The sequence below is a fragment of the Rhinoraja longicauda genome, chromosome 18 (genome assembly GCF_053455715.1).
Source record: "Rhinoraja longicauda isolate Sanriku21f chromosome 18, sRhiLon1.1, whole genome shotgun sequence".
Lineage (NCBI taxonomy): Eukaryota > Metazoa > Chordata > Chondrichthyes > Rajiformes > Arhynchobatidae > Rhinoraja > Rhinoraja longicauda.
The window spans coordinates 38,917,907-38,943,837 of record NC_135970.1 but is presented as its reverse complement, the minus strand read 5'-3'; the positions used below and the strand labels follow the sequence as shown (position 1 = coordinate 38,943,837).

Genomic DNA, 25,931 nt, shown 5'->3' with positions numbered 1-25,931 from the left:
CATTCAGAGAATTGGCCCCCACTGCCTTCTGAGGCAGAGAATTCCATAGATTCACAACTCTCTGACTGAAAAAGTTTTTCCTCATCTCCGTTCTAAATGGCCTACCCCTTATTCTTAAACTGTGGCCCCTGGTCCTGGACCTGGACTCCCCCAACATTGGGAACATGTTTCCTGCCTCTAACGTGTCCAACCCCTTAATAATCTTATACGTTTCGATAAGATCCCCTCTCATCCTTCTAAATGCAAGTGTATACAAGCCTAGTCGCTCCAGTCTTTCAGCATATGTTGAATGCATGTATTTGGAGTGTGGGAGGGAACCAGAGCTCCCGGAGAAAACCCACTCAGTCACAGGAAGAACGTACAACCTCCGTACAGACAGCACCCGTAGTCAGGATCAAACTCGGGTCTCTGGTGCTGTCTGTATCAGGTAGCAACTCTACCGTTGCGCCACCGTGCTTTACTGAAAGTGTTCAATCAGGTGGAGATACAAGATCACACAACACAACGAGCAGGGCTGTTTCCCCTGAGATCCAGCCAGTTCCTAAGAGAGTCATTGAGTCACAGAGTGATACAGCAGGGAAACAGGCCCTTCGGCCCAACTTGCCCACACCGACCAACATATTGCAGCTACACTAGTCCCACCTGCCAGAATTTGTTCCATATCCCTCCAAACCCGTCCTATCGACATACCTGTCTAAATACTTCTTAAACGTTGGGACAGTCCCAACTACCTCCCCTGGCAGCTCGTTCCACAACACACCACCCCTTGTGTGGAAAAAGTCACCCCGTCAGATTCCTGGTAAATCTTTTCCCCTCTCACCTTAAACCTATGTCCTCTGGTCCTCGATTCCCCTACTCTGGGCAAGAGACTCTGTGCATCGACCAGATCTATTCCTCTCATGACCTTGCACACCTCAACATGATCACCCCTCATCCTCCTGCACTCCAAGGCAGAGGATCCCAACCTGCTCTAACCTCTGCCTGTCGGTCAGACCCTCTAGTCCTGGCAACATCTTCTAATACACGTCACTGAAGAAACAGGCTATCTGGGGACCCATCACTTTGCTTTTTGTGGGAACTTGCTGTCAAATCTCCAAAGGGTGACAATCATTTTAAAAGCTTCATTGGTTGTGCGATGCGTTGGAACATTCTGAAAGGCGCTGCACAAAATGAAGGCTTGTTTTGTTTCCCTTTATAACTGGAATCTTTTCACTAAGTGAATACTCTTTTTTTATGTCTGCAATATGTGAACGTGGCTGCCAATAGTTTATTATTCGTCCTTAATTGCTTCTTAAACGGAGTGGTTTTGTAAGCCATTGCGGGGCGGTGATTGAGAGTAAACGTGTTCTGGAGTTACACAGTTACAAGATTCGGGCGCAGTCCTGTCAAACTGTTGCATTGGAACTTCTTCACACAGATTCAGTTTCGAGTGTTGGAGACTTGAGACTTTGGAGGTTTGAGAGGCACAGCGTGGAAACCGGCCCTTCAGCCTGCCGAATCCACGCCGACCAGCCGAATCTACGTTAGCCCACCTTCCCACCGCCTGCATTAGGGGTTGCCAACTATCTCACTCCCAAATACGGGACAAGGTGACGTCACCGCCCCACGCCCCACGTGACCTCACCCGGCCAGCGGCCACGTGCTCCCGCTCCACCAGTGGCGGCCGCCCGAGCCGGGAGGTGGGTTGCTATGCAACCGTTAGGCGGCGACTGGGCCTCCACTGTCCGGAGCTAAAATGTCGGAAACCTTAGAGTGTCGGGTCCTAAACTGTCGGGACCTAAACTGTCGGGCCTACAGTGTCCGGGCCTACAGTGTCCGGGCCTACAGTGTCCGGGCCTACAGCATCCGGGCCTACAGCTTCCGGGCCTACAGTGTCCAGGCCTACAGTGTCCGGGCCTACAGCGTCCGGGCTACAGTGTCCGGGCCTACAGTGTCCGGGCCTACAGTGTCCAGGCCTACAGCATCCGGGCCTACAGTGTCCAGGCCTACAGTGTCCAGGCCTACAGTGTCCGGGCCTACAGCATCCGGGCCTACAGTGTCCAGGCCTACAGTGTCCGGGCCTACAGCATCCGGGCCTACAGTGTCCAGGCCTACAGCATCCGGGCCTACAGTGTCCGGGCCTACAGTGTCCGGGCCTACAGTGTCCGGGCCTACAGGTTGTGAGGTTATTCACTTTGGAAGTAAGAATAGAAAGGCAGATTATTATCTGAATGGTGTCAAGTTAGGAGGAGGGGGAGTTCAACGAGATCTGGGTGTCCTAGTGCATCAGTCAATGAAAGGAAGCATGCAGGTTCAGCAGGCAGTGAAGAAAGCCAATGGAATGTTGGCCTTCGTAACAAGAGGAGTTGAGTATAGGAGCAAAGAGGTCCTTCTACAGTTGTACCGGGCCCTGGTGAGACCGCACCTGGAGTACTGTGTGCAGTTTTGGTCTCCAAATTTGAGGAAGGATATTCTTGCTATGGAGGGCGTGCAGCGTAGGTTCACTAGATTAATTCCCGGAATGGCGGGACTGTCGTATGTTGAAAGGCTGGAGCGATTGGGCTTGTATACACTGGAATTTAGAAGGATGAGGGGGGATCTTATTGAAACATATAAGATAATTAGGGGATTGGACACATTAGAGGCAGATAACATGTTCCCAATGTTGGGGGAGTCCAGAACAAGGGGCCACAGTTTGAGAATAAGGGGTAGGCCATTTAGAACGGAGATGAGGAAGAACTTTTTCAGTCAGAGGGTGGTGAAGGTGTGGAATTCTCTGCCTCAGAAGGCAGTGGAGGCCAGTTCGTTGGATTCTTTCAAGAGAGAGCTGGATAGAGCTCTTAAGGATAGCGGAGTGAGGGGGTATGGGGAGAAGGCAGGAACGGGGTACTGATTGATAGTGATCAGCCATGATCGCATTGAATGGCGGTGCTGGCTCGAAGGGCTGAATGGCCTACTCCTGCACCTATTGTCTATTGTCTATTGTCTATTGTCTACAGCATCCGGGCCTACAGTGTCCAGGCCTACAACGCCCCCCGGGCCTAATGCGGGACAAGGGCGGTCCCGTACGGGACAAACCAATTTAGCCCAAAATACAGGATGCCCCGGCTAATACGGGACAGTTGGCAACCCTAGCCTGCATAATAGAGGTAATTTACAGAAGCCAATTAACCTACAAACCCGGGGGTAGACACAAAATGCAGGAGTAACTCAGCGGGTCAGGCAGCATCTCAGGAGAGAAGGAATGGGTGACGTTTCAGGCCGAGACCCTTCTTCAAACTGATGTCAGTACCCACAATACTCCAGGTGCGATCCCACCAGGTCTGAAGAAGGGTCTCGATCCCTTGCTCCCTCACCTTGTGAGAAAGGTTATCTGTCTTATCTATGCCCTTCATGACTTTATATAGATAAGGTGAATATGTACAATTCATGGGGAGAAGGCTGGAGAATGGGGTTGAGAGGGAAATATAGATCAGTCATGATTGAATGGCGGAGTAGACTTGATGGGCCGAATGGCCTAATTCTGCTCTATGCCTAATGGCCTAATGTTGGCCTTCATAACGAGAGGATTTGAGTACAGGAGCAAAGACGTCCTTCTGCAGTTGTACAGGGCCCTGGTGAGACCACATCTGGAGTATTGTGTGCAGTTTTGGTCTCCAAATTTGAGGAAGGACGTCCTTGCTATTGAGGCAGTGCAGTGTAGGTTCACCAGGTTAGTCCCTGGGATGTCATATGAGGAAAGATTGGAAAGACTGGGCTTGTATTCACTGGAGTTTAGAAGGATGAGAGGGGATCTTATAGAGACGTATAAAATTATAAAAGGACTGGACAAGCTAGATGCAGGAAAAATGTTCCCAATGCTGGGCGAGTCCAGAACCGGGGGCCACACAGTCTAAGAATAAAGGGGAGACCATTTAAAGCTGAGGTGAGAAGAAACTTTTTCACCCAGAGAGTTGTGAATTTGTGGAACTCTCTGCCACAGAGGGCAGTGGAGGCCAATTCACTGGATGAATTTAAAAGAGAGTTAGATAGAGCTCTAGGGGCTAGCGGAATCAAGGGATATGGGGAGAAGGCAGGCACGGGTTACTGATTGTGGACGATCAGCCATGATCACAATGAATGGCGGTGCTGGCTGGAAGGGCCTAATGGCCTCCACCTGCACCTATGTTTCTATGTTGCTCCTATCACTTATGAACAAGCGGTAAAGTGGGGCAGCCTTTTGAATGAGGTGACCACACTTGTCCCATTCATGCCATCAGTCTCTACTGTGGCTTCAAGCTGAATCCTTGCAGCTCCCATGAATCTTCACGTTGCTTGCAGGAGCTCGTTGTCTAAGGCAGGCTCTGGCCTTTAAATCTTGAATGTATTTTGCGTGGCTGCTCATCCCCAGTCACTGCAGTGTGTCATTGCAGTCACTGCAGTGTGTTTGTCTGCGGGGAAGTGGAGCTAAATAGCAGGCTGCACCTCACCGGGAGCTTCTCACTCAGAGCTGCAAGGCTTTACAGTGGAGACGTGCACACTTCTCCATCACTGTTACAGCCGTGAAGGTCGTTGGCTGCAACCTTCCCCCCCATTGACGAACTGTACACTGCAAGGGCCAGGAAGCGAGCGGGCAAGGTCATCTCTGACCCCTCTCACCCTGGCCACAAACTCTTCGAAGCACTTCCCTCTGGAAGGCGACTCCGGACTGTCAAAGCAGCCACAGCCAGACATAAAAATTGCTTTTTTTCCGCGAGTGGTAGCCCCACTCAACAACCAAAAGTCTGTTGTCTCTTTTTGCTCTGGTTTATTTCACTCACATGTTTAGACTGTAATGTTGTATTCTTAATGTTTTAATGTTTTATGCTTTATTCTAAATTGTTTACCGTATGTTCCTGTGGTTACTTGCGAGCGGAGCACCAAGGCATATTCCTTGTACATGTACATACTTGGCCAATAAACTTATTCATTCATTCATTCACACATCCAGGTCTTCAATATCTCTCCACTTGATCGCATTGCTCCCCTCTCTCTGCTCTCCTTAAACATGGGTCTGTCCACGGAATGGCGGAGTGCCCTTCTAAAGAGAGGTCGGATCTCCTGGGCTTATTCATTACTGAAACATAGCAGGCCGAGGCTTGTAAAGTCATGAGGGGCGTAGATAACACAAATAATCTTTCTCACAGGGCAAGAAAGCCTTGAACTTGAGGACATAGCTTTAAGGTCAGAGGGTAAAAAGTACTTAGGGCCATATGATAATAAACCATTGAAGCCTTCGGGTCCGGGTTACCCAAATGGAACAATGAAGTTCGTACTTGCAGCAGCGTAATGTGTCTGTAAGCCAGTGTCCAATTTTCACCCAGAGAGTTGTGAATCTGTGGAATTCTCTGCCACAGAAGGCAGTGGAGGCCAATCCTCTGGATGCTTTCAAGAGAGAGCTGGATAGAGCTCTTAAGGATAGCGGAGTCAGGGGGTATGGGCAGAAGGCAGGAACGGGGTACTGATTGTGGATAATCAGCCATGATCACATTGAATGGCGGTTCTGGCTCGAAGGGCTGAATGGCCTCCTCCTGCACCTATTGTCTATTGTCTAATTTCCCAAGATAGGCACAACATGCTGGAGTAACTCAGCGGGTCAGGCAGCATCTCGGGAGAAAAGCAATAGGTGACGTTTCGGGTCAAGACCCTTCGTCTGAAGAAGGATCGCAACCCAAAACGCCACTTGTTCCTTCTGTCCAGAGATGCTGCCTGACCGGCTGAGTTACTCCGGCATGTTGTACCTATCTTTGGTATAAACCAGCATCTGCAGTTCCTTCCTGCACTTCCTAGTTTCTCAGCGACTGAGCTTGCAACCTACCAGGTGTGGCGGCTCACCTTGGTGTGTGACACTCGTCCTGTTTCCGTACGACTTCTTCAAATTAAATTGTAGAGACGAGGAACTGCAGATGCTGGTTAATACACAAAAGGATACAAAGTGCTGGAGTAACTCAGCAGATCAAGCAGCGTCTCAGGACAACATGGACAGGTGACGTTCTGGGGTCGAGACCTGACTGGCAGTTCAGGTTGAGTTGGAAGATGAGTCACAGGTTCATGTACTAGGAGCAGAATTGAACCATTCGGCCCATCAAGTCTACTCTGCAATTCAATCATGGCTGATTGAGGACGTGCAGCGTAGGTTTACTAGGTTAATTCCCGGAATGGCGGGACTGTCGTATGTTGAAAGACTGGAGCGACTAGGCTTGTATACACTGGAATTTAGAAGGATGAGAGGAGATCTTATCGAAACGTATAAGATTATTAAGGGGTTGGACACGTTAGAGGCAGGAAACATGTTCCCAATGTTGGGGGAGTCCAGAACCAGGGGCCACAGTTTAAGAATAAGGGGTAGGCCATTTAGAACTGAGATGAGGAAAAACTTTTTCAGTCAGAGAGTTGTGAATCTGTGGAATTCTCTGCCTCAGAAGGCAGTGGAGGCCAATTCTCTGAATGCATTCAAGAGAGAGCTAGATAGAGCTCTTAAGGATAGCGGAGTCAGGCGGTATGGGGAGAAGGCAGGAACGGGGTACTGATTGAGAATGATCAGCCATGATCATGTTGAATGGCAGTGCTGGCTTGAAGGGCCGAATGGCCTCCTCCTGCACCTATTGTTTATTGACCTTATGACCTTACGGCTCTGGCCTCTGATTCTAGATTTTCCCACTAGTGGAAACGTTCTCTCCACATCCACTCTCTCCAGACCTTTCACTGTTCGGCAAGTTTCAATGAGGTCCCCCCCACTCGTCCTTCTATAAACCTGTCCCAAAACGTCAACTTTCCAAAGCGTTTTCCAGGGATGTTGCCTGAACCCCCTGAGTTACTCCGGAAATGTGCGTCCTTCAGCCACAGCCTTCTTGTTTTCAATAGCAAGCAGCCGGTTTTGAGCCAATACTCTGGCACGCTCAGGGAGCGTTGGAGGTGAGTGCTGTTGACTCATCCTCACAAGCGCTTGGATTCAACTGGCATGTTCTGGATCATTTCTGCAGAACCCAAGTGAAGGAGGAAATGGAGGATGAGACTCCAATTTAACATGAAAGGAGCAAAACGCATTTTTCACTGAACCAAGGAAATTTAATGGATCAGTAGTAGACAATAGACAATAGACAATAGGTGCAGGAGGAGGCCATTCGGCCCTTCGAGCCAGCACTGCCATTCAATGTGATCATGGCTGATCATTCTCAATCAGTACCCCGTTCCTGCCTTCTCCCCATACCCCCTGACTCCGCTATCCTTAAGAGCTCTATCCAGCTCTCTCTTGAATACATTCAGAGAATTAGCCTACACTGCCTTCTGAGGCAGAGAATTCCACAGATTCACAACTCTCTGACTGAAAAAGTTTTTCCTCATCTCAGTTCTAAATGGCCTACCCCTTATTCTTAAACTGTGGCCCCTGGTTCTGGACTCCCCCAACATCGGGAACATGTTTCCTGCCTCTAACGTGTCCAACCCCTTAATAATCTTATACGTTTCGATAAGATCTCCTCTCATCCTTCTAAAGATGAGTAAAGATTAGTAAAGATCTTTTCCACTGACCACTGACTTAAGAAAATGACTATTTTTTGATCTGTGCATGTGCGTTTATCTCGCCTGGGACTGCATCTATGAGGTGGAGCCACTGCCTCACAGCACCAGAGTGCCAGATTCAATCCTGACCTCGGGTGCTGTCTGCTCAGAGTTTGTACGTTCTCCCTGTGACCACATGGGTTTCCTCCGGGTGCTCCGGTTTCCTCCCTCGTCCCAAAGACGTGCGGGTTTTTAGGTCAATTGGCCTCTGCAGTTAAACTGCCCCTGGTATGCAGGGAGTGAACGAGAAAGTGGAATATCAGAGAACGAGCGTGAAGATGCGATCAATGGTCGGCATGGACTCGGAGGGCCAAAGGGCCTGTTCCCATGCTGCATCTCTAAACTAAACTAAATTAGTCTTGCGACTGAAATCTGGGCCTGTAGGTTTGTCTCTGAATGAAACACTGGACAGGGCTAATATTACATGACGATTGACACAAGCAACATTTTGCCAACTGACAATTAGATGATGCAGTGGTAGAGTTGCTGCCTCACAGCGCCAGAGGCCTGGGTTCGATCCTGACTACGGGAGCTATCTGCACAGAGTTTGCACGTTCTCCCTGTGACCTTGTGGGTTTTCTCCGGGTGCTCCGGTTTCCTCCCACATTCCAAGGAGGCAGGGGTTTGCAGGTTAATTGGCATCGGTAAGGTTATTAATGGTCCCCAGTGTGTAGGATAGTGCTAGTGTACGGGGGAATCGCTGGTTAGCATGGAGTCGGTGGGCCAAAGGGCCTGTTTCCGCGCTGAATCTCTAAAATAAAGTAAAGTAAAATGTAGAAACAAGGAACCTCAGATGCTGGTTAGTACACAAATGGACACAAAGTCCTGGCAGGGTCTTTGGAGAACGTGGACTGGTAAAGTTTTGGGTTTCAAAACTTTGCGTTTCAGGTTGAGTGTGAAGAAGAGACCCCTGCAGGTTTTAGGTTTAGGTTGAGGTCATAAGGAATAGGAGTAGAATTAGGCCATTCGGCCCATCAAGTCTCCTCCGCCATTCAATCACGGCTGAACTACCTCTCCCTCCTAACCCCATTCTCCTGCCTTCTCCCCACAACCCCTGACACCTGTTAATTGGCTTCAGTAAAATTGTACAATTGTCCCTAGTGTGTAAGATAGTGCAAGTATTCTGTTTCTGTTTCTGTTTCTGCTGCACAACCGCCAACGGCTGGGCCATCTGGTGCAGGTTTCGCTCGCCTGGGTACTGGTGGCAAAAGGGTTATTTAGATGTTTATGTGGGCAAGTTTGGTGAGATGATCCATGACCAAGTTGTCGAGCTGTGACTTGAAGAGTGACAAGGTTGGTGCACGATTGGTGGAGTCGGGAAGGATGTTCCACTCTGGGATAGTCAGTCCATGGACAGAGTGACTGGAGATAGATATCTCTATATACATGGACAATAGACAATAGGTGCAGGAGGAGGCCATTCGGCCCTTCGAGCCAGCACCGCATTCAATGTGATAATGGCTGATCATTCTCAATCAGTACCCCGTTCCTGCCTTCTCCCCATACCCCCTGACTCCGCTATCCTTAAGAGCTCTATCTAGCTCTCTCTTGAATGCATTCAGCGAATTGGCCTCCACTGCCTTCTGGGGCAGAGAAATCCACAGATTCACAACTCTCTGACTGAAAATGTTTCTCCTCATCTCAGTTCTAAATGGCCTGAACTGACTATCCCAGAGTGGAACACCCTTTTGTGCGGGATGCTGGCTGGTTGGCGCGGTCTCGGAGGGACGAAGGGCCCGTTTCCACGCTGTATCTCGAAACTAAACTAAACTAAAGTAAACTTGAGTAAACTAAACTTCATATTCCAGGAGTTAAAGTTCTTTTATATGGGTTAGTGCATGAGCTAAATGTTCCAAATGTTATTATCACAAAATGCCGGAGTAACTCAGCGGGTCAGGCAGCATCTCTGGAGAGAAGGAATAGAGATGCTGCCTGACCCGCTGAGTTACTCCAGCATTTTGTGATACCTTCGACTTGTACCAGCATCTGCAGTTATTTTCCTACGGAGCTAAATGTTCTGCTGCTCAGCAACTCTGATTCTGCTCAGTTTGTACTTGTGAAATGTAGCCGAAGATGACATCTGTGTAATTGGATATCAGGACAGTGCGGCTAAAAGCGTTTTGCACAAAAAATCCTGTCAACAGAATTATACGTTGGGAGTTCTCGAAGCAGACAGAGGCTCGGAGGCTGTATAATTTAGCACGTCCGTGCCATCTCTTTGAAAGTTTGATCCCGTTAGTCCCAGACCTCTGTCCCACACTCAGCTCCTCAAAATGTTTCTTTTTTTTCCCTTTCAAAAGTTGATGTAGGATTTAATTCCACCGTCCCTTCAGACAAGGGCACCCGAAGCCACACAGCGGATACACGGAACTGGTTTGCAAAAACAAGACACAGAGTGTTGGAGTAACTCAGGGGGGGGTCAGGCAGATTAAGTTCATAATGGGCATCAAGGGTTATGGGGAGAAGGCAGGAGAATGGGGTTAGGAGGGAGAGATAGATCAGCCATGATTGAATGGCGGAGTAGACTTGATGGGCCGAATGGCCTAATTCTGCTCCTATCGCTTATGGCCTTATGACCTTAAATGGCAGGAGAAGAATTAGGCCATTCGTTTCCATGAAGTCTACTCCGCCATTCAATCATGGCTGATCTATTTTTCCCTCCTAACCCCATTCTCCTGCCTTCTCCCCATACCCCCTGACTCCGCTATCCTTAAGAGCTCTATCTAGCTCTCTCTTGAATGCATTCAGATATCCAAATATCCATTGACTCGGCTTCCACAGCCGTCTGTGACAACGAATTCCACAGATTCACCACCCTCTGACCAAGGCATCTCTGGAGAACATGGATAGGTGACGTTCGGCACAGTCTGAATGTGTAGAACTGAACTGCAGATGTTGGTACGTACCGAAGATAGACCAAAGTGCTGGAGTAACTCAGCGGGTCCAGCAGCATCTCTGGGGAAATAGGATGGGTGACGGGAATGGGTCCGAACCCATCTTCAGACTGAAAGTGGGGGCGGTGGGGCGGGGTGGCAGTGGGGGGGAGGGGAGGTGAGGAGTTGGAGGTGAGACCAGGCCCAGGACTGACTTACCTCAGGCAGGGTGTTGTCTGGCAGGTCAATAGACAATAGACAATTAGGTGCAGGAGGAGGCCATTCGGCCCTTCGAGCCAGCACTACCATTCAATGTGATCATGGCTGATCATTCTCAATCAGTACCCCGTTCCTGCCTTCTCCCCATACCCCCTGACTCCGCTATCCTTAAGAGCTCTATCCAGCTCTCTCTCTTGAATGCATTCAGAGAATTAGCCTCCACTGCCTTCTGAGGCAGAGAATTCCACAGATTTACAACTCTCTGACTGAAAAAGTTTTTCCTCATCTCTGTTCTAAATGGCCTACCCCTTATTCTTAAACTGTGGCCCCTGGTTCTGGACTCCCCCAACATTGGGAACATGTTTCCTGCCTCTAACGTGTCCAACCCCTTAATAATCTTATACGTTTCGATAAGATCTCCTCTCATCCTTCTAAAGATGAGTAAAGATTAGTAAAGATCTTTTCCACTGACCACTGACTTAAGAAAATGACTATATTTTGATCTGTGCATGTGCGTTTATCTCGCCTGGGACTGCATCTATGAGGTGGAGCCACTGCCCCACAGCACCAGAGTGCCAGGTTCAATCCTGACCTCGGGTGCTGTCTGCTCAGAGTTTGTACGTTCTTCCCTGTGACCACGTGGGTTTCCTCTGGGTGCTCCGGTTTCCTCCCTCGTCCCAAAGACTTGCGGGTTTTTAGGTCAATTGGCCTCTGCAGTTAAACTGCCCCTGGTATGCAGGGAGTGAACGAGAAAGTGGAATATCAGAGAACGAGCGTGAAGATGCGATCGATGGTCGGCATGGACTCGTAGGGCCAAAGGGCCTGTTCCCATGCTGCATCTCTAAACTAAACTAAATTAGTCTTGCAAGTGAAATCTGGGCCTGTAGGTTTGTCTCTGAATGAAACACTGGACAGGGCTAATATTACATGACGATTGACACAAGCAACATTTTGCCAACTGACAATTAGATGAGGCAGTGGTAGAGTTGATGCCTCACAGCGCCAGAGGCCTGGGTTCGATCCTGACTACAGGCGCTGTCTGCACAGAGTTTGCACGTTCTCCCTGTGACCTTGTGGGTTTTCTCCGGGTGCTCCGGTTTCCTCCCACACTCCAAGGAGGCACGGGTTTGCAGGTTAATTGGCATCGGTAAGATTATTAATGGTCCCCAGTGTGTAGGATAGTGCTAGTGTACGGGGGGATCGCTGGTTGGCGTGGAGTCGGTGGGCCAAAGGGCCTGTTCCTGCCTTCTCCCCATACCCCCTGACTCCACTATCCTTAAGAGCTCTATCTAGCTCTCTCTTGAATGCATTCAGAGAATTGGCCTCCACTGCCTTCTGAGACAGAGAATTCCACTGATTCACAACTCTCTGACTGAAAAGGTTTTTCCTCATCTCCGTTCTAAATGGCCTACCCCTTATTCTTAAACTGTGGCCCCTGGTTCTGGACTCCCCCAACATTGGGAACATGTTTCCTGCCTCTAACGTGTCCAACCCCTTAATAATCTTATATATTTCGATAAGATCCCCTCTCATCCCTCTAAATTCCAGTGTATACAAGCCTAGTCGCTCCAGTCTTTCAACATACGACAATCCCGCCATTCCGGGAATTAACCTAGTAAACCTACGCTGCACGCCCTCAATAGCAAGAATATCCTTCCTCAAATTTGGAGACCAAAACTGCACACAGTACTCCAGGTGCAGTCTCACTAGGGCCCTGTACAACTGCAGAAGGACCTCTTTGCTCCTATACTGAACTCCTCTTGTTATGAAGGCCAACATTCCATTGGCTTTCTTCACTACCTGCTGTACCTGCATGCTTCCTTTCAGTGACTGATGCACTGGGACATTCAGATCTCGTTGTACGTCCCCTTTTCCTAACTTGACACCATTCAGATAATAATGTATATGAAGGAACTGCAGATGCTGGTTTAAACCAAAGATAGACACAAAATGATCTTTAATTCACAACACAATTTAAATATAAAAATTTAATACAATACAACATAATTTAAGAGACACAAAATTAAACCAGAGACAAACGCAGAATGTCCCGCTGAGTTGCTCCAGCGTTTTGTGTCTATCTTCGTTCCAGAACGACAACAATTTCAATTGACTTAATACACAGCTGTTAGCTTTAAAAAAAAAGTTACGAAATAAGCATATTCTTGCGTAGCGTTAAAAAAAAATTAGGAAATTGTTTTTCCTTGCAAGGCAAGGCGTTTATTTATATAGCATATTTCATACAGCAATTTCATACAGCAATGGCAATTCAAAGTGCTTTACACAGAGCATAAAAAATACAGAACAAGGAGAAAAGGTAGGAAAATACAAATAACAAGAGTAATAAGATCAATAAATACTAGTTATAAGTAAGATTAATAGAGTAATGGGGGTTTATGACCAAAGTGAGAGAGTGTGAGGAAAGTTTAAGAGGCAGAGTAGGAGAGGAGAGGAGTGGGTACAGCAATGGGGAAGTCTAAAATAGACACAAAAAGCTGGAGTAACTCAACGGGTCAGGCAGCCTCTCTGGAGAGAAGGATTGGGGGGGGGCGTTTCGGCCCGCAACCATTCTTCCCGGTCCAAGATTCGCCAATCCTTTTTCTCCAGAGATGCTGCCTGACCTGCTGAGTCAACCCAGCATTGTGTCTACCTTTGGTATAAACCAGCGGCTGCAGTTCTTTGTTACTGCATTCAGTGTGAGGAAGGGTTGCCAACTGTCCCGTGTTAGCCGAGACATCCTGTATTTTGGGCTAAATTGATTTGTCCCGTCCGGGACCGCCCTTGTGCAGTATTAGGCCCGGACGGCACTGTAGGCCTGGACGCTGTAGGCCCGGACATTGTAGGCCCGGACACTGTCGGCCCGGATACCGTAGGCCCGGACACTGTAGGCCCGGACACTGTCGGCCCGGACACTGTAGGCCTGGACACTGTAGCCCGGGGGCCGCTGTAGGCCCGGACAGTGTAGGCCCGGGCGCCGCCAAACGGAGGTTGCGTAGCAACCCGCCTCCCGGCCCGGGCGGCTGCCATTGGTGGAGTGGGAGTACGTGGCCGCTGGCCGGGTGAGGTCACGTGGGGCGAGGGGTGGTGACGTCACCTTGCCCCGTATTTGGGAGTGAGGAAGTTGGCACCCCTAATGTGAGTTGGGGGTAGGAGATGTAAGAATTGTGAAACAAGAGGAAAGAATATGGTCTCGACTCGAAACGACGCCCATTCCTTCTCTCCAGAGATGCTGCCTGTCCCGCTGAGTTACTCCAGCATTTTGTGTCGATGTTAGAAAGGATGTAGTTGGAAGGGCACTGGGGATGGGAGGGGAGGTGGGAGGGGGGGGGGGGGAGGGAGGGTAAATTGTTTTACCGTCAATGTAATGGCTTTGAAGTGTAATCACTGGTGTAAAATATGCAAGACAGCTTCAAGAGGACGATGATGATGAACAAGGAATCATTTGCTGTAATATTAAGTAAGAGAGAAATATTGACCAAAACCTCTGGGATAAAATTAGAGTCATAGACTCATACAGCTTGGAAACAGGCCCTTCGGCCCAACTTGCCCAAACTGACCAACATGCCCCATCAACACTAGTCCCTTATCCCTCCAAACCTGTCCTATCCATGTATCTGTCGAAATGTTTCTTAAACGTTGCGATAGTCCTTGCCTCAACTGCCTCCTCTGGCAGCTCATTTCATACAACCACCACCCTATGTGTGAAAAAGTTACCCCTCAGATTCCTATTAAATATTCCCCTCCCCCCCCCCTCACCTTAAACCTATGTCCTCTGGTCCTCGATTCACCTACTCTGGGCAATAGACTATGTGCATCTCCCCGATCTATTCCTCTGATGATTTTATACACCTCTATAAGATTTTTTTTAGAGATACAGCACGGAAACAGGCCCTTCGGCCCACCGAGTCCGTGCCGCCCAGTGATCCCCACACATTAACACTACCCTGCACACACTAGGGACAATTTTTACATTTACCCAGTCAATTAACCTACATACCTGTACGTCTTTGGAGTGTGGGAGGAAACCGAAGATCTCGGAGAACGTACAAACTCCGTACAGACGGCGCCCGTAGTCAGGATCGAACCTGAGTCTCCGGCGCTGCATTCGCTGTAAGGCAGCAACTCTACCGCTGCGCCACCGTGCCGCCCATATAATATCACCCCTCATCCTTCTGTGTTCCAAGGAATAGAGTCCCAGCCTACTCAACCTCTCCCTGTAGCTCACACCCTCTAGCATTGGCAACCACTCAATATTAATTAGGGTTTACTCTTGCAGTACAAGAAAAAAAAAAACCTGGTGCATTAGAGAGTTTGCAGACCAAATCTGCACAGTTAGAGTTAAGGACTAACAGTGGTGGTTCGACACAGCTTGTATACCAGAGGTCAGACAAGTGCAGCAAGCAGATAGATCAGCAAATTTGCAGGTTCAGGCTAAGGGAAAAACGTTCATATAATAATACAAGGCAATGTCAGTGATGCTTATTCGGACTTGGAACATTACTGCGTCAGGAGCGAAGAAACCAGGAAGAAACGAGATTGGTTCTGATCAGTACGATGGAGAAAAATAACACACCCATGTCACAGGTTCAAGGTGAAGGGGAAAGGGTTTAATAGGAATCTGAGGGGTAACTCTTTCACACAAAGGGCGGTGGGTGTATGGGACAATGCTGCCAGAGGAGGTAGTTGAGGCTGGGACTATCCCAACGTTTAAGAAACAGTTTGACAGGTACATGGATAGGACAGGTTTGGATGGGATATGGGGCTAACCCAGGCAGGTGGGACTAGTGTAGCTGGGACATGTTGGCCGGTGTGGGCAAGTTGGGCCAAAGGGCCTGTTTCAACACTGTATCACTCTATGACTCCACTCCCACTTAACCATCACCTACGTTCCCTCTATGAGCTTCATTGTACAAGGAAGACCGATTGCCCGTTATATCATGGCCTCTTATAGTTACAGCTTATCTTTACAACTGACTCCTTGCATTGAAGCGTAGGCATGCCAAACCCATCTTGGTTTAGTTTAGATATACAGTATGGAAGTAGACCTTCGGCCCACCAACGTCCACACCCACCATTGATCACCCGTTCACACCAGTCCCTCTGTCTCATCCACTCCCTACACATTAGTGGGCAATTTACAGATGTCAAATAATCCACGGGGCAATTAGTTTGGTTTTGAGATACAGTGCCGGAAACAGGCTCTTTGGCCCACCGAGTCCGCACTGACCCGTGAGCCCTGTATGATCCCTAATGCCTGATCTTTCTGAGTACCGGGAAGGATCAAAGATCGACATGGTCCTACTGCTGGTTCAGTCTCTCATGGAGTTCAGATAGGGTTGGTCCAGGACGTTTCATTCAGATGTCAGATGTTCCAAATAGCTTATAATTAGAACAAGTGTGCTGTGACTTGTTAGTAGTTCACAGAGTAACTGTAATATTTTCTCTGAGAAATGTGCTTTTAACATTTCGGTTTCTCCAGGTTCAACAAGGTGGTGGAAGGATGACGAGTCTTTCTGTATATTGTAGGGCATTTATGTAATGAATGATTACCCATCTACTGCCAAGGGAAGAGTGCTGACATTTATTGGAACTGATAATCCAGCTGTACTTTGGTAGGCCGCATTTGGAGTATGGATAGGGTTGCCAACGGTCCCGTATTAGCCGGGACATCCCGTATATTGGGCTAAATTTGTTTGTCCCTTACGGGACCGCCCTTGTCCCATATTAGGCCTGAGGGGGCGCTGTAGGCCCGGACAGTGTAGACCCAGACACTGTCGGCCTGGACAGTGTAGGCCCAGACACTGTAGGCCAAGACACTTTAGGCCCGGGGGCCGCTGTAGGCCCAGACACTGTAGGCCTGGGGGCCGCTGTGGACCCGGACACTGTAGGCCCGGACACTGTAGGCTAACGGAGTATGTTCGGGGGAGCGGGGCCGAGTGTGTTTGTCCAACGGAGGTTGCGTGGCAACCCATCTCCCGGCCCGGGCGGCCACCATTGGTGGAGCGGGAGCACGTGGCCGCTGGCTGGGTGAGGTCACGTGGGGCGCGGGGGCGGTGACGTCACCTTTTGTCCCTTATTTGGGAGTGAAGATGTTGGCAACCCTAAGTATGGAGTGTGGAACCTATAGTTCTGGTCTACCTATTACAGGAAGGACTGGGGAACTACTTCATTAGACTCATAGTCATGGATGGGAAATGTGCATGGAAACTCTTTAGCCTCTGTTTGGAACTTTTTGGCTATCAGATTATCCAGGATTTTTAACTTTAAAAAAACCAATTAGACAGGTACATGGCTCAGGTTTGAAGGGATATGGGCCAAACGCAGGCAGGTGGGTCTAGTGTAGCTGGGACATGTTGTGGGCAAGTTGGGCCGAAAGGCCTGTTTCCACGCTGCATCACACTCTGACTTTATGACTCTACGGATTAAAAGTATAGTCTCTCTTAACAATATATAACAATATAACAACTACAGCACGGAAACAGGCCTGTCCGGCCCTACCAGTCCACGCCGACCATTCTCCCTGACCTAGTCTCATCTACCTGCACTCAGACCATAACCCTCTAATCCCCTCTTATCCATATACCTATCCAATTTACTCTTAAATAATAAAATCGAGCCTGCCTCCACCACTTCCACCGGAAGCCCATTCCATACAGCCACAACCCTCTGAGTAAAGAAGTTCCCCCTCATGTTACCCCTAAACCTTTGTCCCTCAATTCTGAAGCTATGTCCCCTTGTTGGAATCTTCCCCACTCTCAAAGGGAAAAGCCTACCCACGTCAACTCTGTCCGTCCCTCTCAAAATTTTAAAAACCTCTATCAAGTCCCCCCTCAACCTTCTACGCTCCAAAGAATAAAGACCCAACCTGTTCAACCTCTCTCTGTAGCCTAAGTGCTGAAACCCAGGCAACATTCTAGTAAATCTCCTCTGTACCCTCTCCATTTTGTCGACATCCTTCCTATAATTTGGCGACCAGAACTGCACACCATACTCCAGATTCGGCCTCACCAATGCCCTGTACAATTTCAACATTACATCCCAACTTCTATACTCGATGCTCTGATTTATAAAGGCAAGCCAACCAAACGCCTTCTTCACCACCCTATCCACATGAGATTCCACCTTCAGGGAACAATGCACAGTTATTCCCAGATCCCTCTGTTCCACTGCATTCCTCAATTCCCTACCATTTACCCTGTACGTCCTATTTTGATTTGTCCTACCAAAATGCAGCACCTCACACTTATCAGCATTAAACTCCATCTGCCATCTTTCAGCCCACCCTTCCAAAAGGCCCAAGTCTCTCTGTAGACTTTGAAAATCTACCTCACTATCAACTACTCCACCTATCTTAGTATCATCTGCATATTTACTAATCCAATTTGCCACACCATCATCCAGATCATTAATGTAAATGACAAACAACAGTGGACCCAACACAGATCCTTGGGGCACTCCACTAGACACTGGCCTCCAACCTGACATACAATTGTCAACCGTTACCCTCTGGTATCTCCCATTCAGCCATTGTTGAATCCATCTTGCAACCTCACTATTAATACCCAACGATTTAACCTTCTTAATCAACCTTCCATGTGGAACCTTGTCAAATGCCTTACTGAAGTCCATATAGACAACATCCACAGCCTTGCCCTTATCAATTTCCCTGGTAACCTCTTCAAAAAATTCAAGAAGATTAGTCAAACATGACCTTCCAGGCACAAATCCATGTTGACTGTTTCTAATCAGGCCTTGATTATCCAAATAATTATATATATTGTCCCTAAGTATCTTTTCCATTAATTTTCCCACCATGTGTCTTGTGACCATGTGTTCATGGTGCTTGCTCCAGCTGGGTTCGATTTAGACTTTAGACTTCAGAGATACAGCGCGGAAGCAGGCCCTTCGGCCCACCGAGTCCGTGTCGACCAGCAATCACCCCGTACACTAGCATTATCTTACACACACGTGGGACAAGTTACAATTTTACTGAAGCCATTTAATCTACAAATCTGTAAGTCTTTGGAGAGTGGGAGGAAACCGGAACACCCGGAGAAAACCCACACGGTCACAGGGAGAACGTACAAAACTCTGTACAGGCAGCACCCGTAGTCAGGATCGAACCCGGGTCTGCGGCGCTGTGAGGCAGCAACTCTACCGCTGCGCCACCGTGCCGCACAAATAATAATACTTCACCGGAACAATTTTCAGGATCTCACCTCTTCGGCCCGCGAATCACCCTGGAGGGCGTTCTCTGAACTGCCTCCACTGCACAAAAACACATCTCCGGTGGAAGTCCAACACTTTCAGTCCAACAGGTTCCCTTGTTCCTGTCTTGAGCTGCTGAGATGTGAGGGTGGTTCTCTGGCACGGTACGAGTGCCAATGCTGGGAATGGTTCCAGGACTGGAATGCTGAGGACAACAAATCCTCTTCTGGGAAACGCAGGGGGAATAAATCACACCCCAGGTGGTGAAAGGATATGACGTGCCAATTGGCCCACGGAGACTCACCACTAACGACCGGTTAACAAAAGGCAAAGTCCTTTCACTCTCAAGCAGATTTTTCTTCAATCACAAGAGCGGCTGGTCTTTTCGAACCAAGCCAAGTCTTATTCTCAATGAAGTACTGTAGGCGCCCACTATTGTAGTGAAGCGATGTAGTTTAGTTTAGTTTGGAGATACGGTGTGGAAACAGGCCCTTCTACCCCAACCGAGTCCACACCGACCAGCGATCACCCTGTACTCTCGCACTATCCTACACACACTCGGGACAATTTACAATTTTACCGAAGCCAATTAGAGAATAGACAATAGACAATAGGTGCAGGAGTAGGCCATTCGGCCCTTCGAGCCAGCACCGACATTCAATGTGATCATGGCTGATCATCCACAATCAGTACCCCGTTCCTGCCCTCTCCCCATACCCCCTGACTCCGCTATCCTTAAGAGCTCTATCTAGCTCTCTCTTGAAAGCATCCAGAGAATTGGCCTCCACTGCCTTCTGAGGCAGTGAATTCCACAGATTTACAACTCTCTGATTGAAAACGTTTTTCCTCATCTCCGTTCTAAAAGGCCTCCCCCTTATTCTTAAACTGTGGCCCCTTGTTCTCGACTCCCCCAACATCGGGAACATGTTTCCTGCCTCTCGCGTGTCCAACCCCTTAATAGTCTTATATGTCTCAATTAACCTCCGAACCCGTACATCTTTGGAGTGTGGGAGGAAAGAGAAGATCTCGGAGAAAACCCACGCGGGTCACGGGGAGAACGTACAAACTCCGTACAGACAGCACCCGTAGTCAGGATGGAGCCCGGGGTCTCTGGCGCCGTGAGGCAGCAACTCTACCGCTGCGCCACCGTGCCCTGCCGCCCACGTTGAGGGTGGGAGTTTTGGCAATGCCAACATGAATGAACGCCACAGAGAGCTGGTGATGTCCTCCACCCATGTTGGAGATGATTATTACCCCACACTTTAGTGGCACACGGCTTTATAATTATTTAACGCCAAATGGATACAATTACTTGTTTAAAACACACGTTAAATATACAAATGTAAATTTGGGTTCAAACTTATAATTGTATGCAAATATATATCAATCTTTAAGTCACAAGAACAAAGTGGTGTTCATTAACCACAACGTTTATTTGATGTGTGTTGTTGATCACTACATGGGGTTTATAATTCAGACTCTGGACTCTGCCTTGCTAATTAGAACGGTAGTGTTACAAGTGAATGTGATTGAACAGTATAAGTTAGCCCATTCTGCAGCTTGTTCCCATTCAAGTCACCAGGGACAATGTCAGAAGCCTATTTATAAACCAGTGGCGGAGTGAATGCAGGGGATTGGAATGATCACTCATAATTCATCAACTGGGAACAGACTGCAAGAAATCGCATTGGATTGTAAACACAGCCTGGACCATCGCTCAAACCAACCTTCCCTTCCATTGACTCCATTTGTACCTCACTCCACCAAGGGGCCTGATTCCATAGAAACATAAACATAGAAAATAGGTGCAGGAGTAGGCCATTCGGCCCTTCGAGCCTGCACCGCCATTCAATATGATCATGGCTGATCATCCAACTCAGTATCCCGTACCTGCCTTCTCTCCATACCCCCTGATCCCTTTAGCCACAAGAGCCACATCTAACTCCCTCTTAAATATAGCCAATGAACTGGCCTCAACTACCTTCTGTGGCAGACAATTCCACAGATTCACCACTCTCTGTGTGAAAAAAAACGTTCTCATCTCGGTCCTAAAAGACTTCCCCCTTATCCTTAAACTGTGACCCCTTGTTCTGGACTTCCCCAACATCGGGAACAATCTTCCTGCATCTAGCCTGTCCAACCCCTTAAGAATCTTGTAAGTTTCTATAAGATCCCCCCTCAATCTTCTAAATTCCAGCGAGTACAATTCAGTGCTGTGTGTCTAGATCAAAAAAAAACTAAGCTAAATGCAATGACGACAGGCAGGGGAGGTGAATGAATTACTGCTGAATACCTGAGCTGTCACCTTCTCTGATCACTTTCAGTTTCAGTTCTCAAAATGCTGGAGTAACTCAGCGGGTCAGGCAGCAACTCAGGACAGAAGGAACGGGTGACGTTTCGGGTCGAGACCCTTCTTCAGACTGTCTGGCTGTTCTTCAGAACGTCATCAGTCTGAAGAAGGGTCTCGAGCTGAAACGTCACCCGTTCCTTCTCTCCTGAGATGCTGCCTGACCTGCTGAGTTACTCCACCATTTTGTGAAATAAATACCTTCGATTTGTACCAGCATCTGCAGTTATTTTCTTACACTTTCAGTTTCAGTTTAACTTATTGATACGCATGCCGAGGTACAGTGAAAAGCTTTTGTTGCGTGCCAACCTGTCAGAAGAAAGACAATACATAATTACAATCGATCCATTTACAGCGTATACTGTAGATACGTGATAAGGGAATAATGTTTAGTGCAAGGTAAAGCCAGCAAAGTCCGTTCAAGGATAGCCCGAGGGTCACCAATGAGGTGGATAGCAGTTCAGCACTGCTCTCTGGTTGTGGTAGGCTGACTCAGTTGCCTGATAATGGCCGGGAAGAAACGGTCGCTGAATATGCAGGCGCGCATTTTCACACTTCTGTACCTTTTGCCCGATGGGAGAGGGGAGAAGAGGGAGTGGCCGGGGTACGACTGGTCCTTGATGATGCTGCTGGCCTTGCCGAGGCAGCGCGAGGTGTAGACGGAGTCAATGGAAGGGAGGTCTATAAAGAGGTCAGAGCCTCAGAATTAATGGACATTCCTTTAGGAAGGAGATGAGGAGGAATTTCTTTAGTCAGAGGGTGGTGAATCTGTGGAATTCATTGCCACAGAAGGCTGTGGAGGCCAAGTCAGTGGATATTTTTAAGGTAGACATAGATAGATTCTTGATTAGTACGGGTGTCTGAGGTTATGGGGAGAAGGCAGGAGAATGGGGTTAGGAGGGGGAGATAGATCAGCCACGATTGAATGGCAGAGTAGACTTGATGGGTCAAATGGTCTCATTCTGTTCCTACCCCTTATAACCTTATGAGCTTAATAATAAAGACGAACTTTCATTGGTTTCCTCCCACACTCCAAAGACGTACAGGTATGTAGGTTAATTGGCTGGGTAAAATGTAAAAATTGTCCCTAGTGGGTGTAGGATCGCTGGGCGGCACGGACTTGGTGGGCCGAAAAGGCCTGTTTCCGGCTGTATATGATATGATATGATATGATGATATATAATGTCTATCTTCTCCGTGTCAGAATGTACTTCACAAACAACAAAGTACTTTGGAACTATTTGTAATTAAACAGCAGCCCTGTTCTTTCTCGTACAACGTTATTTTAATTTTGGCAAAAAGAATCCATGGATTAATGATATCTCGACTCAATTAGTGAGGAAAACAAGATCACTTGTGAACCTTGAAAATTGCTAAATCCTTCACTCGAGTTCAACTGATTTTCTTTTTGCGGCCCTTATCCAAATGGAGCATTGGGTACAAATGAGGAGTTTGTGTCAAGCCATATAAAGATAATAATGGCTTTATTATTACAGAATAAAAACCCTGTTATAATTTGTAATATGTCAATCCTTCTAAAACCAGGCGCCAGAGTCAATCCTTCACCAGGGGACTTGAGATATGGTGAAGGCATATTTTATGTCTTGAATTCACAAAAGCTTACAAGCTTAATTTTATTTTCTCTAACTTTACGGATGTTTCCTTCTTCAAAGCATCCTCAGTGGCAGTACAGGATGTAAAATTCCCTTTCATCTTTCTCTATAGGTCTCCGCAGTGGAGTTAATGTATTCTCATTTTTTTTGTAGATTAAAAAGTATGGTGAAAATATTATTGTGACTTGCCAAGCAAGACTTTCTATTGCATCGTTCTGATTTTTTCTCAGGGCACGGCACGTGCTTTAGTTTTAGTTCAGCTTATAGTTTAGAGATACAGTGTGGAAACAGGGCCTTCGGCCCATCCAGTCCGCACCGACCAGCGACCCCCGCACACTAACACTATCCTACACACACCGGGAACAATTTACAATCAACCTACAAACCTGCACGTCTCTGGAGTGTGGGAGGAAACTGGAGATATCCCATGCAGGTCACGGGGAGAACGTGCAAACTCCGTACGGACAGCACACGTAGTCAGGATGGAACCCGGGTCTCCGGCGCTGGAAGGCAGCAACTCTACCGCTGCGCCACCGCGCCACATTCATGCCGTTTGTTTTTGAAGTGTTGGCATCGTTGATTTAGGTACATCGTTTTGTTGAAATATTTCTCCTCACAGATCCTGTTTTCAGATCCTTCACGGTTTCATCTCCTCCCTTACCGCTAAACTCTTCCACTCTTTCAACGGTGACCACCAGGTTCAAGATCAGCTTCTTCCCAATAACCTTCCAGCTCTCAAACGCTAATCAACGCTAACCTCAACAACTGGGACCTTCCGGAGATTGGTCAGACACACAGAGCGGAAGCAGGCCCACCGGCCCACCGTGTCCACACCAACCAGTGATCCTCGCACATTAACATTACTCAATACGCACTCGGGACAGTTTTACATTGGAAACATTTACACCTAGCCAATTAACTGACAAACCTTTGGAGTGTGGGGGGGGGAGTGAAACGATGATCTTGGAGAAAACCCATGCAGGTCACGGGGAGAAAGTACAAACTCTGTACAGACAAGCACCCATAGGCAGGATCGAACCCGGGTCTCTGACGCCTTAAGGCAGCAACTCTGCCTCTGCCTGTTGGTGGCACCACAAATGTTTCTTACATGATTGTGGTGACCTGGTATTATAGTTATCATAGCACTTTTAATTATTATATTTTATTGCATTGTGTTATTGCATTTACAGCTCTGTTCAGCTGCCTCAAGGAAGAATTTCACCGCTCTGATGTCGGCACATATGGCAATTAACCATTCCTGACTCACTCCTCCGAAATAGCTCTGCTCTGCCAATTTTGGCCCCCTTGTGTCTAATTTCTCTTCCTCTCAACATGAATGGCTGAATCTTCAATTAACGTTTCTGCCTCTCCCTCTCCTTCACCTTTCAAGATGCTCTTCAAAACCTCTGACCGCGTGGGCTTTCTCCGGGTGCTCTGGTTTCATCCCACATTTTTAAAGATGTGCAGGTTTTGAAGGTTAATTAGCCTCTGCAAATTGTCCATAGTTTGTAGTATACAACTGGTAATCGCTGGTCGGACCGGACTCGTTGGGCTGAAGGGTCTTTTTCCACACTGTATCTCCAAACGAAACCATACTAAATGGATTTCCCAATGTGTTATAAGATTATCATGGTCAATTTGCTGATTGCACTGTGTTACTCTTCCAGAACCGGGGGCCACAGTTTAAGAATAAGGGGTAGGCCATTTAGAACGGAGATGAGGATAAACTTTATCAGTCAGAGAGTTGTGAATCTGTGGAATTCTCTGCCTCAGAAGGCAGTGGAGGCCAATTCTCTGAATGCATTCAAGAGAGAGCTAGACAGAGCTCTTAAGGATAGCGGAGTCAGGGGGTATGGGCAGAAGGCAGGAACGGGGTACTGATTGAGAATGATCAGCCATGATCACATTGAATGGTGGTGCTGGCTCGAAGGGCTGAATGGCCTCCTCCTGCACCTATTGTCTATTGTCTAAATGCTACCCCGGACGCTGGAACATTGGGAATATATTTTTCTCGAATACTGGAGGAATAAGAAAGTTATAAAATTATGAGTTTAATAGAGGAGAGGTTATCTTTCAATGAGAGGTGACAAAAAGTGGAAGCCAAGAGTCAATACTAGACCAAGTGGACTCGTTGGGCCCAACACTCTCCTGCATTGGTGCATCACCCTCTCCTCCCCCACTCCCCGCTCCCCTCCCCCTCCACTCTCCCATCCCCGCTCTCCCACCATCCTCCCCCCTCTCCCTCCCCTCCTCGCCCCCCCATCCCCTCCCCCTCCCTCCCCCTCCCCCCCTCCCCTCCCCTGCCCCCCTCTCCCTCTCCTCCCCCCTCCCCCCCCTGGGTTGCCGCTCCTGCATTGGTGCTGCACCCTCTCCTCTCCCACTCCCCGCTCCCCTCCCCGCCCCACTCTCCCATCCCCGCACTCCCTCCACCCTCCCCCCTCTCCCTCCCCTCCTTGCCCCCCCATCCCCTCCCCCTCCCCCCCTCCCCTCCCCTGCCCCCTCTCCCTCTCCTTCCCCCCCCTGGGTTGCCGCTCCTGTATTGGTGCAGAACCCTCTCCCCTCCCACTCCCCCCTCCCCTCTCCCCCCACTACCCTCCCCCCCCTCTCCCACCCCTTCCTCCCCCCTCTCCCTCTCCCCCCCTCCCACCCCTCTCCCCCCCTCCGGTTGCCTCTCCTGCATTGGTGCAGCACTTGCTCCTCCCCCACTCCTCCCTCCTCCCCTTCCCCCCCCTCTCCTCTCCTCCACCCCCACCCCCCTCCCTCCCCCCTCCCTCCACCCAGCAACTGATGCAGCCCTGGCCCGCATGTCTACCCTTGGCCTACAACTCTAGGCTGTGCACGCCATGCGCAAGAAGAAGAAGACTCTCCACTATAAAAATTAAACTCAGGTGTTGGGCAGCATCTCTGGATGACACGGAGAGTTTGAAGAAGGGTCCCAACCTGAAATGTCACCTGTCCATGTCCTCCAGAGTTGCTTCCTGTTCTGTCGAGTTGCTCCAGCACTTGCTGTTCAGCTCTGTGTTGACACTGTCCACGTACACTGGGCCAGTGCCAAGCCTCAAGTCATTGGTTGCGTATTCACGGCCATTTGGACCTCACACACTCAGGCGGTCA

General features: G+C 48.6%; 1 protein-coding gene across 1 annotated transcript in view; it reads left to right on the top strand.

Moving 5' to 3' along the window:
* The window catches only part of LOC144602429 (SH3 and multiple ankyrin repeat domains protein 2-like), a 248,815-nt gene extending 224,688 nt beyond the window's left edge, over positions 1 to 24,127 (top strand). Inside the window, 1 exon segment of the mRNA XM_078415547.1 lies at positions 24,008 to 24,127. Coding sequence (XP_078271673.1) covers positions 24,008 to 24,047 — 40 coding nt within the window. The 3' untranslated portion in view covers positions 24,048 to 24,127.
* The last annotated feature ends 1,804 nt before the right edge of the window (positions 24,128 to 25,931 follow it).